This window comes from Tetrao urogallus (genome assembly GCF_951394365.1).
Source record: "Tetrao urogallus genome assembly, chromosome: 2".
NCBI classification, from domain to species: domain Eukaryota; kingdom Metazoa; phylum Chordata; class Aves; order Galliformes; family Phasianidae; genus Tetrao; species Tetrao urogallus.
This window is the reverse complement of record NC_136814.1, coordinates 21,493,418-21,514,794: the sequence shown is the minus strand read 5'-3', so window position 1 is coordinate 21,514,794 and position 21,377 is coordinate 21,493,418. Positions and strand designations below refer to the sequence as shown.

Below are 21,377 nucleotides of genomic sequence, written 5' to 3'. Positions count from 1 at the left end.
CGCCTCCCCGCAACAGGCCGCGGTGCGGGCGCGGTCTGGGAACCCCGCCTTTCCTCCACCGCCAATCCGAGCGGAGAGAGGGCGGTGCGGCGCGTAGCTGTTGTCCAATGAGAGAGCGGAGATGCGTTTGGCGGGTCGGTCGGTGGCGGGAGTTCGGTACCGCTCCGCCGGTCCGCGGGCTCTTGGCCATGCTGTGCCGCGCTCTGCTCCGCCGCGCCGCCGGGCACCGTGAGTACCGCGTGTACCGCGCGTACCGCACCCTGGGGACTGCCGTGCGGGGAGTCCGCACCGCAGTTGGGAGCGGAGAGGGCGGCACCCGGGCCCTTGGCCTCCCGGATCGCAGAGTCCGGTGCAGTCACGGTCCGCTTGTCTCGTTTCAGGTCAGTCTTCACCGCTTCCCCTGCAGCATCTCTTGGACGGCTATAAGTGCAGCCGGGAAGATGATCACCTCTCCTACGGAGAAATTGGAATGCCCGTCCCTCCCTTCGGCTGCAGCTTTTCTGCAGGTACGGCCACGTGCTGGAATGTCGCGGTGTGTGGGTTCCTCTGTACACTCGTTTCTGTTGGATGTTTCAAGATCTGTTGGCAGCGTTTGGTGTTCGTGTGAGCTGGTAACAGGGAATGTGTGCTTCCACGTCCTACACGCTGAGTCCTGGGGACCTTTAGGGCAGAACTCTGGTGTGCTCTATTCTGGTTGTGCCATGGGGTTATTACAGAATCGCAGACTGTCCCAAATTACAAAGGACCCATAAGAAACATCAAGTCCAAGTACTGGCACCGTGCGGGACCACCCAACAATCAGATTGTAAATGCCTTTCTCCAAGGCAGCTTTCTGCTCCTCCATCTCACATCCAAGGAAAGCACTTGGAAAACATCCAAGGGGATAGGTCATAAAGATGGAGGAAAGGATCTGTCACCAATGCTGTTGAAAGAGGGCACTATCTTAGAAGTTGCTCTTTGACCCACTCTATTTCCCATATACAACAGTTTCAGAATGGAGTGTCTAGAAATAAATGCTTGGCAATATTTCTGCATTTTGAGAGTGGAAATCACTGTGTAAATGCTATTTTATTTTTTACAGCTATCAGTTTGGTGTTAAAGTGCCTGTACTCCCCTCACAAAGGGAAGAGGCACAACTGTGGATCAGCCTCGTAATAGACATTTCAAATTTCTTTACAGCCCCAAATTTTGAGCATGTATTGGCAGTTGCAAATGAAGAAGGATTTGTCAGACTGTATGATACTGAAGCTCAAAATACCACCAAAATGATCTCTAAGGGTAAGTATTACATGATATTCATTTGAAGTGACAAGTATGGGATGTGGTGGAACCAAAGAAAACTTTATGCAGGCTGTTTAAACTTAATCTGGGAAGTACTTGCATCTTTTCATACTTTGCAGAGTCCTGTTTACAGAGCAGCCATGTGAGTGTGCTCTTACAAAAGCAATGGGAGATGAATAGCTGTGTGTTTGCCATGCCTGAGGGAAGCTGCTAACAAGTAACCTATTTTCAGCTTCTGATGTCTGATGTTCATTAGCCTCCTGCAAAATACCGTAGTGTAGTGCTGAACTGAACGTGCACTGAACTAATTATGGCTTTTGTTCTCTTGTCAGAATGGCAGGCTCATTCAAATGCTGTGTTTGACCTTGCCTGGGTACCTGGAGAGCACAGGATTGTAAGAAGCCTTTTCCTATCTAAGTTTATTCCTAATGCTTTGGCAGTGGTGTGCAGAATATGATGAAAGCTTTTTATTCTTTCCTCTGAAGGTCACTGCTTCAGGAGATCAGACAGCCAAGGTGTGGGATGTGAGAGCTGGGGAGCTGCTTGGCATATGCAAAGGTCACCAGTGTAGCCTCAAGTCAGTTGGTTTTTCTAGGTTTGAGAAAGGTAAATTGGCATTCCCTCCTGACTTTTTTTTTGTCCTTCTTCTTTCCCACTACAACTTCTATCCTTATGGGGCTAAAAAAGGGCTTTGGAATCTGTTGGTTGCACATAGCACAGGTGGGCTAAGCAGCGACCTAACCAACGTTGTAACCTTGCAGTGATCTGATGATGTCTGCACATCTCTGATCTTAGGCAATTTTAAGACATGGCATTGAAGTCACTTACACCTTACTTACAAACATAAATCTGGAAATACTCTTTGTAAGCAATTTTTTCCTACGATTGCACTAAGGAAAGACTGTAAGGAAACTAGTCAGAAAGCACCAAAGGCCTGATCATTGTAGTTCTAGGGGCACATAGATGGCATTATGCTGGATTCAGTTTCTCAGCTTTTGGGAATTAATAGCTCTCTCTTTCTCAGCTGTTTTCTGTACCGGAGGCAGAGATGGAAACATCATGGTTTGGGACACCAGATGCAACAAGAAAGGTAATAGAACTTTCAGATATGTATTAATAAAGCTCCATAGCTCGTGTAGAAATAGTGCTCCAATGTACTTACTGGAGTAATGCTTTTGATTGCAGCATAGGCAATACTTAGGTAAGAAGATTATCAGGTAATCAGGGACTGCCTTAGTACAGTGAGAGTATGGAATAGCTAGAATATGTTAGACATGTTTTTTCACTTTGCAGTTCTCTCAGACTGGCAGCTTGATGTCTGTGTTGCCCTGATAATACCCTGTGTATTGTTAAAGAGATAAGGCTGTACAAAACACATCATTGTGTAAGACAGCACTGAGCTGGGCTGGGTGAGAGCAATTCACTCAGAGCCATTGGTGGTGGGGAGGAGGTAATCAAAGCTGAAAAGTTTCCTACCAGCGTAGGAAGGAGCAAAGGAGATGGTGAGTCCTGGGAGCGACTGAAGGTGGGAACGCCTAAGTGCAGGGTGATTGTTTTACTCTTCTCCTGCTTCCTGGAGCTTCTCCCTCACCAGTCAGCTCATGCCCTTGTACTTCTCAGTTTTCTTCCACCAGCAGTTTTCTGGAACATGTTCTCATAGTTTTTGTACACAAGTAGCAGTTGATGTTTTCAGAATACATTACTAATAGATTTTGAAAGCTCGTCTCAGCTGCTTTTTTGGGATTTATTCCAAGCTGCTGCCTGTTACATGAAAATGGTGGCAAGATTAAATAGGCATAGAAACTAACAATTTACATGTATTTGTCTTCCAGATGGATTTTACAGGCAGGTGAATCAAATCAGCGGAGCACACAACGTGGTTGACAAGCAGACTCCTTCCAAACTGAGGAAGAAGAGGCAGAACCTGAGAGGACTTGCTCCCTTGGTGGTATGTGCCAGGAAGACAGGAGACCTCTGCTCTGAGGATGGTGTTATGCATAGTGGCCTTCCTAAGTAATTGCAGTGAGAGATATTTGGCTTGAATTCTGTAAACACTAATTTGTCTTTGCAGAGCTGGGTTTTTGTGTCACGGTCACTTGCTCTGGCTAATTTTAGATGTTGTTGTCTAATAACGCACATGCTATCAGAGCCGTCTTTGTGTAAATGCCATGTGAAAATACATCTTTTTTTTTCCAGAGAGAAAAGGAGTAGCTACAGTTTTTGTTTTCGAAGGGTGAGAAGGAAGGGCTCCAATTTTTTTTCCTTTCTTTCCCTTCTTACTCCCTCCACATTACACCTCCCAAATGTGACCACAAAAACAACAGCCTCTCCTGAATATGATCTCCTATTTCATCTATTAACCTCTCCAATGGAACTCTCTTATCTCTGACCTGTGAGGTGTAATCTTATGCTGACCACTCCCTGTGGGTCCTTTAGCCACACTGCTAAGCGGGGTTAAAGGATTATTGTCTCCTAAATGAAATCTGGTATTCCACCTTCTCCTGCCTGCAGCGAGCAGCTTGCTGGAGAACACAAAGCAAACTGGCAGGAGGGAGCCCAAGAAGCTCAGGCTAATTCTAGAGCAAAACTCAGTCTGGCCAAGAGAAGTGTAGATTGGCTGAGAGGTGGTGTCCTCGATATTCACTTGGCCTTCAACTTAGCAGCAAGACGCTGCTGACCTTGAAAATAAACAAAGTTCTTTTTTCTCTCCTCAAGGATTTCCAGCAGAGTGTAACTGTGGTGCTGCTTCAAGACGAGCATACTCTTATTTCTGCAGGAGCTGTTGATGGGTAAGGAAGGAAGATGCCTACTTTTCTGTGCTTTTCTGCCTGTTTTTCTTAGTGACACAGAAAGATTGGGAGATTTTTTTTTTTTTCTAAGATCACAGTGGCTCACAAAGCTGCAATTACTATGTAGCTTGCTCCAGAAGTAATGCCTCCTGTTTATTTCCATGAAAACTATAACAGGTATGTAGAGCACAGTCACACTATTTGATAGAGCAAATTCTCAGCTACAAAACACTACTTTCCAACATAGTCACCACCATTAGCTATGTGTTTTTCCCAGTGATGAACAGGATCTTGCACGCCTCGCCCATCTGCACCAAATATCTGCACCAGTAGAGGTGACCTCTATTGCTGTTGCCACTGCTGACACATATCTCTTACTGCTTCACTCTGCTCACATCCATCATTTGGACTCCAACCTGCTCCTCTTATACCATGGACCAACATAATAAATAGAATGCATTACTTTTGGGGCAGCTCTAGTATTAGGTAGAGTTAAGAGAACTTGCTACCTGCTTGCGTTGCCAAAGCTGAATAGTGCTTTCCTTTCTTACCCAAGATTGCTGTGCTGGAACAAATTGTGCCTAAATGGTAAATATTCATTTTAGTGTCACTAGCTATGGGGCAATATGAGAACAGTTCCCATCATCTCTGTTTATTTTCACGGACCTGTTGGATGGCAAGTAAGCAGACTATTGTTAGACAAGGAGCTGCTTTGGGATGTGAGGGGAAGATTGGGAGTAAGGGAAAGCCTTAAATTTGTGCAGGTGTGCTTGAGAAAATGTTGTGTCAAGTTACAAAGGGTGCATTCTATTAGATGCCAGATCTGTTGCAGCATCTTGGAGCTCAGGAAAATGTCTTGCTGTTTAGCACAGAGATTAGTCTCTCAGGCTTTGGTTATAAAGCAGGTTTCATTGTGGCCAGAGCCTTCCTGAGACATAATACTGATTCTACATCCCATGGTGCATGATAGAGGCTTGCTCCTAGAGGGCAAGAGAAACCTCAAAGAGCTTCATTTAAAAAAAACAGAATATAATGGCATCCTTGTTATGTCCTTTTGCTAGTTGAGGAAAGTTGGCTTGTGGGTTTGTGTTTTGTGTTGTGTTAGTTACACAAAACAATGCTGCTTCCTCATCTGCGCTCAGCAGAACAATTGTCCTTTCAGCACATCTCTGCTCTATTCTCGCTCCGGTGTGCCATCACTGGGCATTCCTTACTAACGAGCAACCTGTCTTCCTGTGCATTTAGAAGGGTCTGTCTGCACTGCAAAAGAGGGTTGGACTTTTGGCAAGTTGTAGACACCTTTGCTCATATATTTCAGTGTGATCAAAGTGTGGGACTTGCGCAAGAACTATACTGCTTACCGGCAGGATCCTGTGCCTTTCAAGTCTTTTTTCTATCCTGGCACCAGCACTCGCAAACTTGGTAAGTTATTGGATGATTCAATTCTATTTGCACTGTATCTTGCAAAGACAACAGAAAGGGTGGGTTTTTACCTTTGTCTTTGAGAGCAGAGCAATACTTGCAACTGTTTGGTATAAAATCGATACTGTTCGTATTGCTCTGACTTTGTACCTGGCACCTTACAATACAACACAGTAATTGTTCATGACTTGCCTAATAACCATCTTGATGTAGTAATGGTCAGTATTAGTCCTAAAAACATGAGGGAAATCTTCAAGGAGCTGACTGAAATAACTTGCCATCGACGCCACCGAGCATGAGGATTTATGTGTATTTTTAACCTCTGCTTCTACAACTGGATGTTCCTGATACCCACTCGAAACTATCAAATAGGTTGTTTGCCTGCTCTGAAGTTGAGAATTCTCTCTGAATAGCGCTCTGAATCCTCATAGAAAATGTCAATGTTGTGCTAAAACATTTTGTTCTCCAGCAAGTGTTCTGGCAAACAAGTGATCTTTCCAATGACAGTCTCCTATGTGACAGAGATCCTTTCCAAATTTCCCTCTCTGGACATTTCTTAGACAATGCCTGTTTTCCAAAATGTTTTGGTGGAGTTATTTACTGGGAATATTTCTTTCTTTGTCTCTAGGGTATTCTAGTCTCTTGTTGGATTCCACTGGTGCTAATCTGTTTGCTAACTGCACTGATGACAGTATCTACATGTTCAACATGACAAGTTTAAAGTCCTTTCCAGGTAAGAATAATATCAGAGGAAATAACCTGTAAAAATAGTATTGCATACAATAAGGTTTCTGAGTTGATCCACAAGAGTAGGTATCTACTAAAATCAAGCAGCTGGCTTGCCCATGCTTCGAAGTTGGTCTTGATCAGCAGAGAAAAGAGCACTGTAAGAGCTGTGAGCAATGTGTCGGCATAGATGCAAATAGCTTGCTCCCAGCCCTAGGTGCTCACAGCACTTGCTGGAACCCTGGTGGAGCAGTTTTGCCAGGCAGCTCAGAGATGAGGACTGTGTTATGGACTGATGACTGGCATTGCTAATGAGATATTACAGAGAGCATAGAAAGACAAGTTTCACTGCCTGCTTGTAGCAGTTTTGAATCTTTCACTCTGACCTCTTAGGATTTTAGCTCTGGATCAGAGCTAAAGAGGGATCACCTCTTAGACTATACTCAGACATTTTAAGGTGTCTGTTAAATTTAATTTTTGTGGCAGTTTCAGGGAGAAAGCATCCCCAGCAAGTTGTGGAGATGCTTTGCCTTTTTCCAGCTTTTTAGATTCCTTCAGCTCTGTGTCTGTGACCTTTACATCAACAAGATGTTTTGCAGACTTTGGTGCACTAAAACTTCTTTGTCATAGGCCAGTGGCTGCTTCTCAGAAAGCAGCCAATCTTATTAAAAGCGTTCCAAACAGACATATGATTTAGTTTCCATTGCCTTTTCTCAGTCTTCCAGTTAATTGAAATTAAATGAACAATGTGTTCTTCTGTATGCTCTTCAGGAAAGCAGTCAGTTGAGTGGAGATGCTGCCAAAGTGGAGAAGTAGTGCAAGTATTAGATATTAATAGGTCATTTGTTGATTTAAGCCCTGTGTGCTGCTGCTGAGATGTGGAAATACTCCCCTGGTCTGTCCCTCTTCAAAAGGAGAGTTGCAAAGATGGGGAAGAGTCTGGAGGGCAAGGTGTGTGAGAAGTGCCTGAGGTCCCTGGGTTTGCTCAGCCCAGAGCAGAGGAGCTGAGGGGGAGGCCAAATGGTAGCTAAAGCTCCTCACAAGAAGTGGAGAGCAGTGCTGAGCTCTGCTCTGTGTGACAGCGACAGGGCCTGAGGGAACAGCATGGAACTGTGTCAGGGGAGGTGCAGCTGGGAGTTAGGACAGGGTCTGCACCAGAGGGCGATGGGCACAGGCTGCCCAGGGCGGTGGGCACGGCCCCAAGCTGCAGGAGTTCAGGGGGCATTTGGACAATGCTCTCAGACATAAGATCAGATTTCTGGATGTTCTTGTATGGAGCTGAGAGTAGAACTTGATGATTGTTATGGATCTCTTACAACTTGGGATATTCTATTCCCAAGAACAGTTTCTCTCAGAGGTCCAGGCCACCCTGCCACCTACTTCTACGTTTAGCTGTCATCTTCTGTTGACTAGTGTCAACAAGTTAGCAAATAAAACCTGGACAGAAACCTCAGTTTATCAAGCTGCCTGAAAAGCACATGACTTTGGCAGGGGATCAATGAGCTGGCCCTCCTGCAGAGGGCAGCACGGGCCTATGGCTGGGGTGAGCTGCTGGGAAGACGCTGAGCCTCCTGATTTGGGCTGGACCCAGATGGCAGCTGCTCCGATCTAATGTCGGGACAGCAGCGTTAGTTGGAAGAGGGCCGTGAGGAAATCCTTCAGTAATAGGATTTGCCTGTATCTACTGCAAGGAAAGAGCTGCAGGTTAAAATGAAAGTACATTGTGGGGTCTCACAAGATTTCAAAGAAAGCCAAAGGCAACCAGTCTGTGGGTCACCTTTGTCAAAATCACGATGGAAAAGAGACTGAAAGTTTTTGAACTGACTGCTAACTTCTCGTAGAGCCTACAGTATTCATGGTATCCCTGCTTCTGAGTGCTTTGTGCCAGGGCTGGCCAAGGGCGTGCCAGCCCCACGTGGTGCTAAATCGGGAAAGTTGCCCTTTCCACCCTGATAAGAAGGCTGGGTGTAGCATGGCCGAGTGCTCCAGATGCACGTTCAGCTCCTGCATTGGCCACTGACTCTTCCGGTGCTTGCAATAGGGAGCAGGAGCTATTTGGAGGCTCGAAGTGAAGTGTTACTGGGATGTTAAATATAGATGATTGACGAGTGTAGCTGACATGGAATACGTTTGGCTGACAAAGAGGCTGGCAGCAAGGGAAAGGAGTAGCCTTAGTTTCTTCAGTGGAAGCTTTCTGTGCAACTGTCCTTGTTAACACAGTGGGGCTGGCTGGTGACAGTGGGAAGAACAGCAAAGGGTAGCCCAGGTGATGTCTTGGCCTGGTTGTGATATATGAGTGGAGCTGAAGCTTTGATAAACCTAACACATTTTAATAATGCTGTGAAGAGAACCTTTAGGGTAAAGCAGCTTCATGCAGGGAGATGCGAAGGGCTCCTATTGAGTGATGCCTCCTGCTGCCTGCCAACTGGAGCTCCCAGCCCTCTAGCAAGGAAGCAGTACAACTGCTTTCTCTAGAATATACATGGCTAGGCAGGAAAAGCCTGTCAGATCAGCCCTGCTTATGCAACCAACTCCCACAGCTGTGTGTTGAGTGCTGTTTTTATTTTCATTGTTTTTCTCACAGTGGCGGTTTTCAGCGGACACCAGAATTCTACCTTTTACATCAAATCCAGTATTAGCCCAGATGATCAGTTCCTGGTTAGTGGCTCAAGTGACTGCAACGCGTACATCTGGAAGGTGAGACATTTGGGAGAAACCCAAGTGTGTAGCCTCAGGCTGGCTGCCCAGATCTGCTCAGCTCTTTGGTTTCATTTGCTTTTCATTTTCACACAGGGCACTCCCAGCCTTCACTCCTGCTTAATGCATTGCAGGGTTAGATCCTGGCATGTTGTGCCCAGAGTGTGCAGTCAAGGCTAGATCTAACTATTTAATGTAAAATAGAGCTAACCTCCTGCCATCAATATGTCTCTCATCACTGCTGGTTATTGCAAGTTGCTGATCTTAATCTTGTTTTAATGGGCAGTACAGTCTTCTTTCGATCCTGTTGATTTAGGTGGCTATGGCAAGTAGACAGTTCTTGATTCATATTTAGCAATGAAGTATGTTAGAAAAAACTTAAATTTTAAGTATTTAAGGGGCACTCTTTTCCTCCTTCCTTTTTCTAGCTCTTGCTTCAGACTAACTTTTTTTTTCATACTAAATTTACAGTAGTTAAAGCCTTTGCATTACAGCAAGAGCTCAGCCAGAGCCTTCAGCAAAATTCCAAAGCACTGTCTGACAGCTGAGAGGCTTAGTCACTTGGCATCTTGCACTGACATGTAGGAAATGCAAATGTCACAAAGTTAAAAGCAGGGACCTCAGAATAAGGCATGCTTCAAGTTCTGTTCTGCATAGTCTACAGCCATTCGGTAATGAAGTGGACTTCTTATCTCAAGTAGAATAAACAGAAGTCACAGGTGACTGCTTAGGTTTGGGGTAATTCCAGGAAATGCTGACTTGGTTATTCCTTTCATGATGCATTTGAAAATACAATACAAAGCTCTGAGGGCAGTGAGTCTCCCTGCACTGATCATGGTTTGTCATGGAGCTCCATGTCATGGAGCATGTAGTCCCTTTGTTTCTAAGAACACTTCTTGTAAGCAGTTAAGTCGCTTACCCAGGAGCAGAGTGCAGCAACATGGTCAGTTCCACGTCAGGCAGTGTAATTTTAGCCTTTCTCACTTCAGTGTGAGTTCAGCAAAAATACCTATGCAAACTTGGGCTGTGCATTCTGCACTCACATGTTTTGGCACTTTTGTGGGAAGCAGGCTGGAACTGGGTCAAGAGCATTCAAGGACACTGTACCATCTCAAAGTTTAAGCAAATACATTTAAATGCATTTGCTTCATATGAATTGTCTATTTCTATCGTGTGTGGGTGACAGATCATATTGAATATTTATTAAGTAAATCATCAGATAATCACTTTTAATTCCATAGTCATGTTAGGAAGTGGGACTTTCAGCAAAACTCAGTCTATTTTTCTGGTCTGCCATATTCAAAGCCTTCTTAATTTGTTTTAAATGTTGGCAGATTTTAGTGACGCTGAAACACATGTACATTCTCTGGGATGAGGATTTACTATGCACTGAAAATACGTGCTTAGATATTTCACTAGCAATTAGCAGGTAATGTTGGAAAGAACTCAAAGGAGAGTGCTAACTTTCCATGTCCAGAGAAGCATGAAAGGCAGACCAAGTCCTTGCTGAAGAAAGAAAAACAAAACTAAACATTGTCTACCCAGATTGTTTCTTTGAGAAACTTTGTAAGCAATGCCAATTTGCACTTGGGTCAGCAATTCCCAAGGAATACTGTGGCTAGAAGGTATTGCTGACGAGGATACTGTTTCTGTCTGCTTTGACATATAACATCACTTTCAGACAATAAAAGCTCACTTTATTATGTTGGTTGTTTTAATTACTAGTCTGTTGATTAATGAACTGGCTCTTAAATAACTCTAAGACTGTAAAAGCCTGGGAGCTGAGAAGTTATTCTCTGTAAAATGGTACCTAAATGAGCTATGTCCCTGGTAATTAAAACAAGCTTTATAGACTTGGACTTCCGTACTTCCATTATCTTCTGAACCCTCTTAGAATCATAGAATCTCTTATTGCAGAAGCCTCCATTCCTAAGAAAGCAAGGCTAAAAATGAAGTTTTCTGGACTCTAAATACTTTGGCATCCCAAGGACAGAAGGAAATACAAAGGTCTTCCTAATGCATTTTTTTTCTAGCACCCAACAATGGGTGGTGTCATTTAGCCTCCTCCTCCCTCATATTCTAATGAACACACCATCCTTTGGTTCACAAAATGGTAAGTTGGGTGTAACTGGTTTAATTTATACTAATGCAGGGTAACATCAACTTGGCAGGAGCTGGAGGAATTCTCTTCCTCTGCTTTCCTTTTAGCAGTCAGTGACTACTAAACTGTTATGTGTGCAGTGCAACACTGCTATTAAATATAAACAAAGATGTTCTCTGCACCTCTGTCTCTTATTCCCTAAATAGGGAGTTTCTATGGCATTACATATTTTGTCAGAGACGGGAATGCTCTGAACAAGGCACTTAGTGGATATTTAATCAGTGATTGCCTTTGCAATGCCAGGAAAAAGAAAACATGGCCAGTTATGAAGAACCTGTTTATATCAGAACAAGTTGAAGATGCAGAAGCTGGATATTCAATTATGGTTATGCAGGTTGTTGTAGAAGGGGTTCCACAAGAAAAAACATGCGTGTAAATCAGAAGCCTTCCCTGCTGTTTTGCATCTCTCTTTGAAACCTGTATGTAACATCTACTCTTTTTCCCACACAGTGAAGGATCTGTTCATTCATTTATCATGTATGCAAATCCCCCTTATAAATTCCCCATATAATGTCACATTGAAAATGGTGACTCATAGATCTGGAACGGATTCTCTCCTGAAAGCATGCTTAACTTGAATATAATCTGCATGTATGTGTGTATGTGTGTGTATTTTCTTCCACGTGCTACCTAATGCTTGAGCTTCAGTTGTATCTGTCACTTACACAAGCTGTAATTGAAGAGTAACAGTAAGAATAAAGATTAACGATAATAATGAAAAAGGTTTCTATGAAGGGTAAAAGAGAAAAGGACCCAAGTTTAATGAGCACGTGTGCTTTAGGGAACTTTTTAATCAACTCTTAGAGGTTCTCTGGCTCATTTGATTGGCAGCCACCAGTTATGAAGTCAGTAAGTATTCATATATTGGACTTTGTCGTTCTTTATTTTTAAACCATTTGTTTTAGGTTTGTTTTTAAAATAGCAGCTGAATATATTTACCTATTCTCATTCAGAGTATGATCTCCCCAAACTTTTAAGCATCTTACCTAGCAGAGACAGAGATACCACTTCACACGGTATGCTGTGCTGACAGCTCTGGCAGAAATCCCACATGCAGCAGGAATTAAACAAGTGTTTCCGGGCAAGTCAGTGCGTCTCATTGCTGACCAGCTGCTTCACCTTTAGCAGTAGAATTTGAACTGATCCTTAGAACCCTGTAAGTCCTTGTCTCTCAGAAGAAATTGCCAACAGTATGCAGTCTGGGGATGTGTTTTGAGGAAGAAGGAGTGGTGGGATATCTCTGGTAGTCCATGAAGTGCTGAAGTGAAAATGTGGACTTGTTCTACGTGGGCTACTGAACAGCTGTCATGGAGTAGCTGTCCTTATTAACACCATCCCTTTGAAAGTGTTCCCTTGCTTTGAGGCATTCAGTCTTACAGAGAATCTTGCCTTTGCACAGTTGCAGAGCTGTGGTGTCTCCCAAGAGGGTATGACACCTCTCTAGGCAGCCAGTGCCAGAAAGAAATCCTTGAAGTAGGGAATAAGGATGGAGGTCTGGGTTTGCCTCTCAGCTACAATGGACTGTGATTGTAGGCAGAAGGCAATTGGATTTATCATTTGTGGCACTGAGGGACGTGGTTTAGTGGGCATGGCGGTGATGGGTTGATGGTTAGACTGGATGATTTTTGTGGTCTTTTCCAACCTTAGTGATTCTATGATTCTGTGATCTGTCTTGTATGCCTCACAGGTGGATTGTGAAGGTCTTTCTTAGTGGTGTGTGGTCTTCTGATTTTGTATTTGTTTTTCTATGGAATTTCAAAGGTTTCTGAACCCAGCCTGCCTCCACGGATCCTTGTTGGCCACTCTCAAGAGGTTACCTCCATTGCTTGGTGTCCTTCAGACTTCACTAAGGTTTGTTTTCTGGAAAACTTTCTTCACCGTCAAGTAATAGAGGTGCTATGGCAACATTGGCTTTTCAAAATTACTGCAATATTTGTTTATTTGGGAGGAAGTTCTTAGATAATAATTTCCAAACATGCTCATTTTTTTTAGGGCAGTGAACCAAACTTGTTACATGAATATAACAGAACTTCTTCATTATTCTTTAATAATTTGGGCTATTTGATAAGACTTAGCAAATTGTAAATGAACAAAGACTTCTGATTAGAACTTGTCTTACTACCTGTGAGAGGCAAAGTTGTGAAACCATTTCATCGAATCTTTCAAAAGCCAAAGCCTTGCTTTGTGGTTCCATACATAGCTGCCTGACCACTGATATATCTACCAGTCTGGTACAGAGTGGTAAGGAGTATGCCCTTCAAAAATCATGCAGACTCTTCCCTCATGACTGTTCTTATACTCAGAACTGTTTTCCTAACAAATATTTGTATATACACCCAAAAATTCATAGTGAAATTGTCAGTAATAATACTCCAAGTATCATTAGAAGAAAGGGAATTGCAGGAAGTTGTTGGTTTAAATGATTGATCTAGATCAAAATGAGAAGTAATCCTAATTAATCCTAGACAGTGCCCCAATAATACTTCCTTGCACTTCAGTGTTATTAAGCAAATTGGATACTTTGCCCAGCTTTCACTGCAGCACTAGGTCTTCAGAAAAGCTTTACACAATGTAGGAGAGTGGGAGTCTTGCAGGCAAACAAGGATAATTGTTTTAGCTATGTAAGATGCACAATAGTATGTAAATTGGCATTTTAGATGAAATCTGTTGTTTGTGTGACCTAAAGTCCTGATCATGGTTTGGAAATGCAGACCTATACAGCCTTTAAAATCTATACTAACACAGATAAAAATTAGTCACAGTACAGATCATGAGGTGTGAAGAAAGTGAAGACACTGTGCTAAGAAAGGTCAAGAAGCTGCTTTGAGTGATTTGAGAGGCCAAGTTGCTTTCTGTGAGCATAATATTGGTGTCACAGAGGTCACAGTAGAGGTACTTTTCTATCCAAGATTATTGTGATCTTCAGCCACAGCATTTCCTTCTTGCTGTTGATTCCCATGTGAGTCACCAGATAACCTGTCCAAAGAGAGCTGTATAAGAGTAGATTAGATGCTACTGCTTGTTTGAAATAGATTGCACAGATCATTTTGGAACACGTGAAGCCACAACAGGAATCTGGGTGAATGTTTGCAGCAGGGTTGGTTTCTCTGCCAGATACTGCTGACATCTGAGTCTGTAGAGATAGCGCCTAAGGCTAATGCAACAGCCTTCCAATGTCACCTTCTCTATGTGTTGCGAAAGTTTGTCCCCAGGCAGAGAAGGTCCTGAATAACAGACAGACAGAGATGCAGGTGCAAGAAGCAGCATGGCTACTTTTAGCTACTGAGCAATGGAAATTGCAAAACATGCTCTGGCCCTTCCTGAGCAGGCTGTCCTCTGTTATAGAGCTGTACAAGGCATATAGTTACTGGTGACTGGGATTTCCCCAGAAGATTTGATTTCCCCTTCAAAGCAAACACTTGTTTGTGGTACAGTGGTGCAATAGAGTTGGGTTGTTCTGTTTGTTTAGTGGACAAATCTTGTATCCTCCTCAAGCAGATTTCGCCCTGCATATATGTTGGCATGGTGTGCTGTGTGTAGCTGTCCTAGCTCATTTGGCCCGTGACCCACAGAATGTGCCTTGCCATTCCCAAATGCATTTATATTGTAGATTGCCACATGCTCTGATGACAACACCGTAAGGATCTGGCGCCTACAACATTGTCCTGAGGAGGAAAAGTCAGTGTCCAGCAGAGCCAGGTTGGTGGGCTGGGTCACACAGAAGAAATCAGAAGAACAAGATGGAGCAGGTAAGGCCCCTGTGATATCTTGCTCTGCAGCATGGCTTCTGAAATTTGGCTGCTCACCAATGAAATCCTTTGGCTTGTCCTAGTCTTCTATTTTTTCATATTAGGCAATAGTTCATAAAGCCAGCCAAACACTTCTACTTGTAAATACTTCTACTACCACTAAGATGAGCTGGCTGAAATAGCTTACAGTATGCTGAAGTCTGCATGACCAGCTTGCAAAGTAAATATTTATTAATATAACTTGTCAGGCAGCCAGGTCTTCAGTGGACATCAGCAGTGTTTGATAATTGAATGGCCAAAGGAGATGTCATGTGTGCATGGACTTCTTCAGCCAATGGAGCTGGAAGCCAGAATCACCTGCTTCACAGTTGCATTCTTACAGCTCCAGCTAAAAATGATTTGATTGTTAGCTGTAGCAGCAAGTCATATTCTTTTCATATCAAATGGTAACTGAGAGAAGTAAGATCATGTTCTTTTTCCAGTTTCATATTTTACCTTGTAAAGGGCTGATGGTATAGCATGGGAACTCTGAATTTTTTCCTCCTGCCCAGTTGTTAAACTGTGGGCAGCATTCTTTGCTGCTGCTATGAATTTTATGTCTCATTGTAACTGACTGTCCATGCAGACAAATGGCAGTTAGTGCAAGTACTTCAAAAATGCATGTAGTCAATCACAATGTAATCTTAATGTTCCAAAATTGATCAATCATGTCCATCAATTCAAATGCATAACTTTTCTACAAAGCCTAGCTGGTCAGACAAACCATCCAGCATGTTCTCACAGCTAGCAGGCAGATCTGCCACGCTCAGGAATGTCTAAAGTTGGTCAAGATCACGATAATGCATCTAAAGAACTGCCAGCAGGAAAATTCAGCTAGATGTCTGTAGTGGAGCCGTGGTTGTGAATTACTGGTGCTCTTTGGAAGAGGAGCTGTTCACTGGGCAGTACCCCAGAGAAAAGAAAGGAATCGTGCATTATAGTGTTACTTTGACTTGCCTGAAACTTGCATTTTGTTACAGTAGGGTGGTTGAGAGGCGAATAACCCTGACAAAGAGAAATAAGAAGAGCTTCTCTGTAGTGTGGCTTTGAAACTTGCAATACAATAGCTTTCCAGCAGCTGTTGATGTGAGTTCCTCTGTTCTACCTATCTTTTCTAGCCATTCTCTGAATGAATTTCACTTTGGCTAACACAAATAAAGGCTGAAGGTCTCCAAATCCCACTAATTGGATAATATTACATCTAACCTTTTGCCAGTGAGTAACAGTCTTGCAGGAAGTTTGCAAGACAATAGCAGGGAGAGTGCCAGCTCTGCTCTGTAGGTGGTGTATGGTTTGTGTGAGCGTTCACATTGCTTCAGAGGGGGCTGAGAAGTACACTTTGTGTATTAATTTCTGCAAAAGAGAAGTAAATGTGAGTCTAGTGTAGAAGTCTGAAATCTAAAGTGATTTGTATGCTAAAACTTTACAAGTCAGCTTCGGCAATTATAGTAGAAAAATAGCTTATTTCTCCTGGTTCTTGATGCATTAAAGCAACACAGGAGGGAAAAGGAAGTACACAGACACTGCAAACACAACAGCAGGCTTCCTGCTGACCTTGGCTCTTGAACACAAAGCACGTGCTGTTAGAATACAGGAGTTATCTGCAGAGACTGATTCAGAGCTGACAACTAAGTTGTATTTCAGGCCTGCTGGGATGAGATTTAGGTAGTTTTCCACCCATTTGTGTGAAATGGATTGTGAGGCTGAGAATGTGCATTAACTGTTGACCTATATTATGAAGTATAGGAAGCAGAGTTTCCTTTTCTTTGGAAACTGATTCTGTGATTTCCCTAACTTGCAGTACTTTCTCTATGCTTTTGGGTAACCAAATTTCTGGAGCGGGCCTGCGCATGGAAAATTCATGGCTCTTAAATCTGGAGATTCATAATACCACTCTAGAGAATTTGCAGCAGAGAAGGTGGGAAATATCTGCACTGGTGTTATGCAGTTTGACTGCAGATATTTACAGTATGCAGAAACGCGCAATGCTACGTGGAGTGGCAGCATGAAGGGAAACAGCTTGAGACTGGCTCAGCAGAAGCTTGAATAATGTATGCAGTTACAAAAAAGCTTCATGTTCATCTTCCTTCTCTTAAGTTTGGGGATGTAACTAGTTTGCGTTTTGCCCCTCCAGCCCTCATAACAGCTTTTTTCTGTTATCCAGGGTCTCCACAGTGTAGCTTTCACACTGCTATGGGATTGAGAGTGCTCAAACTCAGCTGGTCATGCCACATTTCTGCTGTACAGATTTGTAGATGGTCATTACAGAATGAGAACTGCTGAGCTTGCTTCTTTTCTTCTACCTCTAGGAGCTTAATTTTGAAAATGCATTGGGTTTCCCAACTGAGATATTATTGTTCTGTAAGTGCTCATTAAAGTGAAGATTAAGAGACCTAATCTTGGCAGTGATTTTCTCTTAGTCCAAGTTGAAATAAGTTATTATGAAGTAGCACATTTTGTCTGGAAAGGAGCCTTTAATTCTCTCTGTGCTTTAAGGTGATTTGTAGAGGGATCCATTAGTACGATGTCATATTCCTTTTTCTCTCATGCACCAGCCCTTTATTTTAAAGGGATGGATAATGTAATAAAAGGAAGGATCAAAAGAGGCTTATTATGGCATGAAAGAATCATGTAGGTATTCACTTGACATGTTATTTGTGAGACAGCCCAACATCCTAAAGAAAATGTCAGGTTATTCACACTAGATTTCTCATTGTCCTAATGAAGTACTTTACAGCAGCTAATGTTGAAAATTAGGAGTTCAGATTAAGCCTTTGGAAAAAAACAAAACAGTCAGAGTTCTTGTGCTCAGGAGTGAAAATGCTTGGAGAAATTAATATGCTATCCTACTTAATTGCATCACCCCAAGTTAGATGAATGAGAAAGCAGGCATCTAAGAGACCTGTTGATGTGTCTCTGTTGGAAGGTCCTATAAATAAAACAATTCCCTAATATTGCTGCAGACTGAGATCTTTGCTATATATGATTCCCACTGTTACTGTTAAGGTCCTTGGTGAGGTCTTAGGTGTAAAGCTACCAATGACTACTGTTTTAATAAGCTGGGTTTTCAGAAGCTTCTGCTTTAAAAGCAGGGGATTTTAACAGCTTGACTAGTGAGCACAAATGCTGTTGTGACGTATTTGTTTGGGGATCATTTGTTTTAAAGAAATCCAGTGACAGATTTTTATTTTCGTGGGAATTTAAATCCTTGCTGGGGAGGTGAAGAATTTCTCGCATGTCATTGGGTGTGGTAAATAACTACCATCTTTGTCCTAATATAGCACTGCAGAAAATACTCCATCAAAAAGACAAGAAGGTGAAAGTATATACTTTCCCATTCTCATTTTTTTTTAATCTTAAAAAATTGCAATTATTGACGCTTGACTAGGAGCACTGTTCATATGGTATGGCATTGCAGAATAAAGCTTTCCTGGTGTAATTAGCTATGGGACTTGCTTACAGTACCTTTGTCTCTTCTTTCAATCATGAAACTGTTGAAGATTGGGCAGATAGGCTGACCAGCTACAGATAGAGAGCCAGCCTTGTTTTCAGGCAGCTTCCCAAAACAGAGCTGTCTGGACTGAGCTATTGCAAAGCTTCCAGCAAGGCTAGAAAACTTAGAAGATTCAATATCTGTTTTCTCTATCCATTAGTCCCTCAGCTGCAGCTTAAGTAAGGGTTCTAGTCATAGAAGAAATAAAAGTCAGACATTAAACCAACATACTGTGTTATACTTAGCCAAGTGATACAGGATTCTAAGGAGGACTTGCATCAGTTTAACTGATAAAAGAAACATCCATGCAATCTAATTCAGCAAGGTATATCTGAGAATCAGGGCCAGCACTGAATTAATCTCCTAGCTGGGACAGGTATTTATGAAAGGGCTGTCTTTAATCTGCTGCTCTGTGTTCCTCATTAGACTGCTTATTTTTGCTCCATTAGGACATTCAGCCAGCCCACAGGATACTCCTGCCAAGGCTTTCTCAGTGGGCAACCCATGTGCTTCCTCACCACGTCCAGCTGCCTGTGCTCCCAGTTATTCTGGAGACCTTCCTCTTTCTACAAACACTCCAACAGTCTCTTTCAAAACTCAAATGGCCACAGTCTGTACACCAGCAAAGCTGAGTGGAGCCAGCCCACGTGCTTCTCCCAAACTGGTGCCTTCCTCCAAAATGTCCATTAAACACTGGATTGCCAGGACTCCATGCTCTTCCCCAGAAGTTGGAAAAAAGACACCTTCCCCTAGAAAAGCCCTGGCAGAAGTCACACAAAGTCTCTTGGAAACACCTAGCACTCCTAAAGCACAATACTCACAGGCTGAAAAGCGTGCCAAGAGAAGGCTGGACTGCAGCAAGGAAGATGAAGCGGGGCAGAAGTGTCTGCAGGCCTGTAGCTGTGTGACTGAACTGGACCATGTGGCTAAGAAGTCCAAGCTAAATTTATGTCACTTGGCTGCAGGCCAAAGAGCTTGTGATGAGGGCTCTCTAAATCTGGCTGACTTGGATAATGAAGAATCAAGCCACAGCCCAAAAGAGCTTTCTTTTTCTGGAAGCCTTGTTAATCCATCCAGCACTCAAACTCCCCCTCTTGTTTTGCAGTCTCCCTGCGAGAGAGACTCAGATGTAGTAGATAAAGAGAATAGTTCACCAGAAAGGAAAAACTGGCTGTCTGCTCTGGGAGAGAAGCTGCGGACTGGCAAAGCTGGCAGCCCCCCATCATCTTACAACTCCAGCGCAAAACGTCAAGAGGCTGCAGTAGTGACCACCTCACCGAAAACTGTAAGTAGGATGATCAGGGACAGTGGTAATGAAAGAATTTATCTCTAGCTACCACTGTCCCCTTTCTACACATGGTCAGATCTCTCTTACTCAAACATTTGGAGAATTGTCCTCCTTGATTATGGACAAGAGAGATGATTTCTCACCTAATAATCTAGGTATATTAATGCTGCAAAATACTAATCCCCTCCATGCAGGAGGAGAATTCTTAAGATGGTCTTGTACCTCCTTTGAAAAGAACTTAGTGCACACAGGAACTAAGAAATCCTCATAGTTCCCAGCTGGATGTTTGAAGGATGTGGCTGTCTTCTGAAATACAGCTCTTCTCTGAGAAGCAAATGGCAACACCTTTCCTGGCAGATCTACTGTTCAGCATCACATCTGCATGTTTATATTACTGAAAAGCCGCTTTAGCACTGGAAGAAAGAGTTAAATTTTATTCTATCCCAAGCAGCAAAACAGTTTTTTACCCATGTTAAAACCATGAGCTAATTGGGCTCTAGGTTCTAAAGCATCTTTTACTGGATATTATTTCACTATTTTCCAAGTAAATTTCCAATTGTCATATTTTCATTATACTTTCAAGTGAATATTTGATATTAGAAGTTATTGCCATGTTTAAGGCTTATTTTGCTGAAATATCTCACATCTCCTTCAGCACTTCTACAAGGTGTGAAGTGTGCAAATGACCACACCTTGGGTTACAGCAGTTGAACTCTTCATCTTGTAGTGGTACCAAGAAAACCTGCAAGTGCTTGTGATTTACAGTGTACCTGCTTAAACATAAGACAAAGATTTGCCCCGGAGAGTGATTACCATACAAGAATTATCTCTCCCACATAGTATATTCTAGCTCAAATTTTGGGATGCCAGTGGTCTCTGTTGTGCAGCACTCCTTGATCCATTGCATCTCAGAGATCCACAGCCCTGAAAGCTGTATAGGGAAGGTGGAGCTGCAGTCAGACAAACCCAGTTTTTAGACTGTGTTTCCTGTGGGTAGTAAGCTTCTTATCTGTGAGAGAAACAGATTACAGTAAAGAACCTGTCATTTACTATCTTATTTAAGAAGCAACACAAACTGGAGCAGTGATGGAGGGGAGACTTTAAGAATTATGCAGCGTACGAACTGTTAACTCAGAAACATTTCTTGTTGGTATTGTTTTTTTTACAGGCTGTAACCACTTCAGTTTCCATGAGGAAGATCTGCACATACTTCCACAGAAAGCCACAGAATTGACTAAAGTAGTGTGCAGTTGTTGCACCTGATGATGTTGGATGTTGACACTGTGGCATTGAGACCAGATTTAGCACCACTGACAGAACAATAGGCCAGCATTACACAGTTTGTTGTTGGACATTGGTAAACTTCTGTTTTAAAGCCTATTAACACTTGAAATCATCAGAGCACGGAAGATATGTATGATACGTAGAGATTCCTGCTCTTGTATTCATGTCAGGTAATGGATCATTTTGATAGAGAAAACAGAATTTTTTATGTGACAACTGTTATAAAGAGAGCAACTGCATATGCTGACAGGCACATGAAACTTATCCTTTGATGTTACTAGTCTGCCATTGAAACTTTCTTTGTTTAAGAATACTGTGTGAGACATTGTGCCCTCCAGAAAAGTAAATGTTGCATGTCCAGAAGCCCGTTCTGGAGGAAGAGCTGAACTACTTCGTGCTGAATGGCATTTCCAGTTAGTCCTCCTACAGCACCATCTACTCAATTCCA

General features: G+C 42.7%; 1 protein-coding gene across 1 annotated transcript; it reads left to right on the top strand.

Annotated features, from left to right (window-relative positions):
* Positions 1–188: 188 nt before the first annotated feature.
* Positions 189–20,879, top strand: DTL (denticleless E3 ubiquitin protein ligase homolog; the record flags this gene model as incomplete). Its single annotated transcript, XM_079532898.1, has 15 exons — positions 189–228; positions 381–506; positions 1,180–1,278; positions 1,614–1,675; positions 1,767–1,887; positions 2,306–2,371; positions 3,114–3,229; positions 3,997–4,070; positions 5,389–5,492; positions 6,121–6,225; positions 8,803–8,915; positions 12,838–12,927; positions 14,687–14,825; positions 18,807–19,642; positions 20,814–20,879. The coding sequence occupies 15 exons, from the start codon at positions 189–191 to the stop codon at positions 20,877–20,879; spliced, it is 2,157 nt and encodes a 718-aa protein (XP_079389024.1).
* Between the last annotated feature and the right edge of the window lie 498 nt (positions 20,880–21,377).